Below are 7,037 nucleotides of genomic sequence, written 5' to 3' on the forward strand. Positions count from 1 at the left end.
AAACCCCACATTTAATACAACAGTATTGTCGTCTCACGCAATTTTATGCAAGATAACTAGAGAAGGAAATAAACTAGAAAATCCATATGCATTCAACACATAAATTCAAATTCTATATGCAGGAATGACCAAAACAAAATTATTCCAAAAAACTTCCATGTCAGTAAGAGTCGACAAATTCAAATTTTGTGTGTGTGAGAGAGAGAGAGAGTAAACCCCACATTTAATACAACAGTATTGTCGTCTCACGCAATTTTATGCAAGATAACTAGAGAAGGAAATAAACTAGAAAATCCATATGCATTCAACACATAAATTCAAATTCTATATGCAGGAATGACCAAAACAAAATTATTCATTTAAACTTCCATGTCAGTAAGAGTCGACAAATTCAAATTTTGTGTGTGTGTGAGAGAGAGAGAGAGAGAGTAAACCCCACATTTAATACAACAGTATTGTCGTCTCACGCAATTTTATGCAAGATAACTAGAGAAGGAAATAAACTAGAAAATCCATATGCATTCAACACAGAAATTCAAATTCTATATGCAGGAATGACCAAAACAAAATTATTCATTTCTTTCTTGGGTTAAACCATTTAACACACAAAAAGCATATAAATTGTTAGCATTCTTTTTACTTTTTTTTTTTTTCCGTCTAATTTTTCTCATTTTACAGACTAGTTGTAAATATTTATAAATCTCACTGTTCCAAAATTTTGTTGTCATAAATATTTTCAAGGATATTGGAAGTTCTCAAAGAATGATACGTTCCAACTATCATTTTAATAACTAATAAATATCTTGCAAACATTTTTGAGGGAGCAATTCTAATCCATCTTTCTGTTCCAAAAGCTTTCAAATCCGACGGTTAAAAGTCTGCAATTTTTACCAACCCAATCAAATGATACGTTTATTGTGGCGCCATGGAAACCCAAAAAACAAGAGCATGACCAGTTGATTAAAATAGAGGGAAGTAGAGTAAATGGCCAGTATTACTTGAAAATATTTGTTCTCAATAGTCACAAGATGATAATGTTAGTTTTCACTGCAGAAAAAAAGAAGGTACAATGATATGATCCACCAGAAGGTAATTTTGCTACACTAACTATTCTAATCATACAAAACAGCAAAGGTCCTGTATTTTGGTAAATATTATGTGGAGCTAGAGAAATGCAGCTCTATCAAGCCAACTAGCAGGAAGGGTCGTATCAGCATTTCCATAATAACAGTTTCAGATGTGCAATAATAATAGCTTGTTGCTACTAGGAGGAGCAAAATTATCACTACATGAAATAAACCGATCAATCTTCAGGGATATTCAGAGTTCAAACTAGTACGGTAACTAATTTAAGAAAGTTACTTTCACTTGACACAATGAAATTTCTCTGGACATTCACATACATTCTTAACCTAAACAACGATTAGCTCAGCGTGCAGCTGACAAAATTTCTTGGTAGACCTTTCACCTGCAGTTAAAGACTTCTTTAACCTACCTTCCAACTGCATATGGCAATTGGCAACCAACAATACACATTCCAATTGCAATCAAAGGCATTTAAGGTGACAATTAAGCTTATAAAGTAGTACCAAGTATAACAAGTAATCAGAAATCAAGTAAAAGCCCGAGGATATTCCATAATTCACATAGATGGGTGAATCAAATTTGACAGGAGAAAAGACGATAAGGAAAAAATCCGCCTGAGTTTTATTTCACGGTTGAACTTTTTAGCAGAACTGTTGAACTAGATACTGGTCTTACACAGTATTACCACCATAGAAGAAACCAATTGGCTGTAAATGGGTTTACAAGATCAAATATAGTTTAGATGGGTCTATAGAATGTTACAAGGCATTCTTAGTAGCAAAAGGTATACACAAGTCGAAGGTCTAGATTACAAGGAGACGTTTGCACCATTAGCAGAACTCCACTATCAGATGTCTTCTCTTGGTAGAAACTGCTCGTGGATGGTCCCTATACCAAATGGTTGTGCAAAATGTTTTTTTGCATGGAGACTTAAAAAGAAGAAATTTATATGTTACGTTTACCAGGGTAGAGTCAATAGGGGGAACACTCTTTGTCGACCACAGAAGTCCTTGTATGGCCTCAAGCAGGCCTCACGAAACTGGTATGCTAGATTTTTCAAAGCCATTTGCAAGGTAGATTTTGTACAATCTCTAGCAGGTTACTCACTTTTTACAAAGTACGTCAACAAATATTTCACAATTGTATATATTTATAGATGACATGATGATAGCAGGAGATGATGAAGAAAAGATTATTAACCTCAAACATTTTCTTAATACGCAATTTTAGATCAAAGACCTTGGAAAATGAAATATTTTCTCGGTATTGAAGTTGCACACTCGAAGAAGGGAATCGCCATTTCACAAAGAAAATATGTGCCGGACATGTTAGATGAAGTGGGCCTACTTTTAGCAGCTCCAATCAGCTTTCCCATTGAACAAAACCTTAAGTTGACTGCTACAGAAGGTAAGCCTCTTAAAAATCCAACACAATACTGGTGGCTAGTTGAAAAGCTAATTTATTTGACTATTACCAAACCAGACGTTCAGTTCATGTCAATTTACTCCGCCATTTCATGCATGAACCAAGAAAGTCACTTAAATGCAGCTATAAGATTCCTCAGATATTTGAAAGGAAGTTCAGGCCAAAGTTTATTTTCTCCAAAGCAGAACAACATGAAATTTATCATTTTTTGTAATGCTGACAGGGGATCTTGCTCGATAACTAGAAGATCACTCATGGGATATTGTGTTTTTCTCAGATGTGAACTAGTTTCATGGAAGATCAGGAAACAGAAGATAGTCTCAAGGTCCTCAGTAGAAGTCGAATACAGAGCTATAGCAGACGTGACTTGTGGATAGTTTTGGTTGAGGTATATATTCAAGGATCTTAGAGTTGATTTGTTAAGTCCAGCAGTTTTCCATTGTGACAATCAGGCCGCGCTGCACATTGCAGTAGAGATTGATTGTAATGTTGTTAGGGAAAAATTTCAAGGAAGTTACTTGGTCACTACTTATCTCTCTACGAAAAAACAGTTTATTGACATTTTTATCTCTCTACGGAAAACCAGTTTATTGACATTTTTTACCAAAGCATTGGGACTTGATAGCTTCAAAGGACTTGTATGCAAGTTCGGAACCAGTTTCAACTCGAGGGGGAGTGTTAATATTCAAATTCAAATATTCAGTGACGCTACAGGAAATAAGAATAGTTGAGATCTGCTTTTCACCAAATCCAGTTGCTTTGAAGTTTATATTTGAATATGTCACCAGTTCGAGTCCTCTCAGGGCCACTAAAGTGAGTATCTAGTTGTAAACTTCAAGGCCCCGTGAAATTAGTCGAAGTATGCATAAATTTGCCAGTAGACCTATGGTCATAAAAAAAAATAATAATAATAAAAATTAAAAAAAAAAATACACACACACACACATATATATGTATATGTATATGTATACATATATTTGAATATGTTATCAACACTCTAGATTATGAGAGATTTTAGAAAGATAGTTTTTGATAAGGTTGTATATATACAAACCTCTGTAATTATTTCTGTAGAAAAAAGAATTATTCCTTGTTCTCCAAGAACAATCAAAACCCTGCCTCTATTTTTTTCAATCTTCCAACTGCATATGGCAATTGGCAACCAATGGTACACATTCCCATTGCAATTAAACGCACTTGAGGCGAAATTAAGCTTATAAAGTAGTAAAATGTATAACAAGAAATCAAAAATCAAGTAAAAGCCTGAGGATATTTCAAAATTCACATTGTTGAGTGAATCAAATTTGGCAGGACAAAAGATGGTGAGAAAAAAAACGTCTGAATTAGATTTTATTTCATAGTTCCAACTTTTTAGCAGAACTATTGAAACAGATAAGGACTCTTATATTAACATGTATCTGGTGCATTTATCTTAAATCTGTCATAATGGGAGAAACCTCCTTTACTTGCCTACTTCATTTTTAACTAAGCATGTCGAATTTCTAATGTAGGAAGTGTCCCATAGCTCAACACCCGGGCAATCAAGATAACCCAGCGTGCAAATTACTAGAGTTATTAATGCCAATCAGCTACAAGGTCTAATAATAATCTTGTGAGAATTTATGCCTGATGCAAAAAGTGCATTAGCAAGTAGCAACATTTTTAAATTACAAAATGAGTTATGCAATCTGAAGAAACAGAAGCATCTGGGAACCAGTGAACCAAAGTAATCACGAACCTGGACATGAGAACAATAGATCCACATGCAAGCCCACCGTTCTTAAGGCACCAAAATGTCACATAAAAAAAAAAAATAGTCTTCTTTCTAGAGTCACTGGCCAGAGAAGGAGATATTGAATAATCTAATTCAACGATTGCGGTGCTCTAATAAGTTTTCATGGTCTTTTCTGTTTGATATGACAGTCCATGCATGATCATAGACTTACAGTCATTCGTATTTCACAATCTTACAAAACTTTTACACTTTTCCTAGAGTCACTGGCCAGAGAAGGAGATATTGAATAATCTAATTCAACGATTGCGGTGCTCTAATAAGTTTTCATGGTCTTTTCTGTTTGATATGACAGTCCATGCATGATCATAGACTTACAGTCATTCGTATTTCACAATCTTATAAAACTTTTACACTTTTCATTTTGATGCTTATGCAAGAAGGAGATATTGAATAATTTAATTCAACGATTGCGGTGCTCTAATAAGTTTTCATGGTCTTTTCTGTTTGATATGACAGTCCATGCATGATCATAGACTTACAGTCGTTCGTATTTCATAATCTTACAAAACTTTTACACTTTTCATTTTGATGCTTATGCCTCACTTTACAATTTATGCCTTTCTATACATTGATAATCATGAATTATTTGTGCAAATGGCAGGAATCACTTTAAACAAAAATATTACATGGGTTGGCCAAATAAACTAGTTTTTCAATCTTAGAGCTTGCTTATTAGTGCTTAAAAGTTGCAGGTCCTATAGAACATGAGGATAATAAATATCAAAATAGGTTTCAATAGTTTAATTCACAACATGCACTTAATGTTTAAGAATTTATAGATCATGTCATATGGGATAGGTTGTTTAATGCTTCAACCACTGCCCTATGCAGTACAAACTACAAAGCATTCTACAGGCAATGAGACCTAAAAGACATGAGACAACCCACTAAGAAATTTGAACTAGCATCTACAATGGAAACCAGAATACATGCACATCATCATTGACAAAAGGCAAAGATGGTAATGACAATGTCTTGATTTGATAAATACAAGTGGGTATTGCATCAGAGAGGCTGTGACTTTTCCATTTGTTTTCTACCCTTTTCTTTTGTGCTCCTTTTTTGGTCCCTTAAACGTGTTAAAGAAATACTTCCGCGCAATACCTTTTTCCTTTTTTGATAGAAAAACTTCTGCGCAATACTTGTTTTTCTTTCCCAAGGAGGTACAAATAATCAAAACACAAGATAAGCATTCTATTATTTTATTGAAAAATCTAAACTATCATAGCAAGCTAAAAGTCACCGAGCATGCTTCTCATATTGTGACAAGGTTATCAACAAAAACTCCAAAGGCAATACAAAAACCCATAATATGTATGAACCCTATTATGCATGTGCACCCAAGACCCAACATATCAGAATATGTTACCCAAATATCAAGGTGACATGATGCGATGGTGATTTCCCACACACACACACACACACACACACACATATATATATATAACAATATTGGAATGATAGCTACAACAAAATTCTTATAAATCATGGTTCACATAGAATTGACAGAGCCTATGCCTATAATTACGAATATTAATGTTTATTCATCTCAAAGTTCCTCCTCAAAGAGAGCTTCATTAGCATTTCAATTGAACACGTACATAAAAAACTAGAAACATTTTTAGCTTTCACTAGGTATATCTTTCTCCCATCTGCTGCTAATTCAATAAATCAAAATATTTAAATAATCAAAACCCATCCAGAAATTAAGCAGAACTGCATATGCCACCTCAAATTTCAACAAGCAAGAATTAACATTTTTCACAACATTTTTTTAATATCCACCAACAGATAAATCAAGTTCATAGATCACTAATGATCGGTGCATGCAAAAATTAAATTATTTTTCACTTTAAAATAATTGGAGTACAACAAAAAACCTGTAGAGCTCTTCGAAGCTAAGGCCACTGGCGTTTTGATTGTAAATCTCATGAATTGCGTGTTCCAGGATCTTCCATGTTTTATCAGCATACTTCGGATCCACTACCACTTTATGCTTGAAAGCCTCTATCTGAAAATTCCTCTTCTTTTGCCCGCTATTCATCCTTTTTCCCCTTATATGGAATACCCAAAATCAAAAAACTCCAAAACCTATAAAACTCAGAAGAATTCTAAAAGTCTGGAATTATTTTCATCTCCTATCAATCTACAAATCTGATTTATTTCAGAAAGGTGTTAATTGAAAAAAATAAAAATAAAATAATAACATAAAATAAAATTATAAAGCAGAGGCAAAAGAGGAGATTTAGGTTTTGAAATTGGAGGGAGAATAAAGAGGAAGATTGAATTGTACGTTTAAACCAATCCTCTGAAAATGGGTTTTGGTGCAGAAATGATTGAATTGTGACTCTATGGAAACAGGTTACAGTATATTGATCGATAGAAGACAAGTATACTTGTTAATTGTATTTTCTTCTGTATATTGTGTTTTCTCGTAGTTTCTTTGGTTGGGTAAAGAATATCTAAAAGGAAATCAAGATTTCGTATATTACATGAAAGTTGATAAAGTTTAAAGTCCTCACTTTAACTATTAAGAGAGAGAAATGTCTTAATGAGACATCGTATTTGTACATACGATAAGATCATCCACTTAAATCACAATATCTTAGACATTGAGTCATGCAAATCGCAACACCAGAACACTCGAGGTAGTAAGAGAAATAAAGGTGTGGGACGTCGACATATCACATTTTGAATGACTTCAAGGTATGAGATTTCTGATTGTATGGAT

At 33.8% G+C, this 7,037-nt stretch overlaps 1 protein-coding gene across 1 annotated transcript in view; it reads right to left on the minus strand.

Moving 5' to 3' along the window:
• The window catches only part of LOC111406836 (cullin-3A-like), an 8,599-nt gene extending 1,812 nt beyond the window's left edge, over positions 1-6,787 (minus strand). The window contains exon 1 of the mRNA XM_023036204.1: positions 6,168-6,787. Coding sequence (XP_022891972.1) covers positions 6,168-6,350 — 183 coding nt within the window. The 5' untranslated portion in view covers positions 6,351-6,787. The remainder of the gene's footprint in view (positions 1-6,167) is intronic.
• Positions 6,788-7,037: the final 250 nt, after the last annotated feature.

This window comes from Olea europaea, chromosome 12 (genome assembly GCF_002742605.1).
Source record: "Olea europaea var. sylvestris chromosome 12, O_europaea_v1, whole genome shotgun sequence".
NCBI lineage: Eukaryota > Viridiplantae > Streptophyta > Magnoliopsida > Lamiales > Oleaceae > Olea > Olea europaea.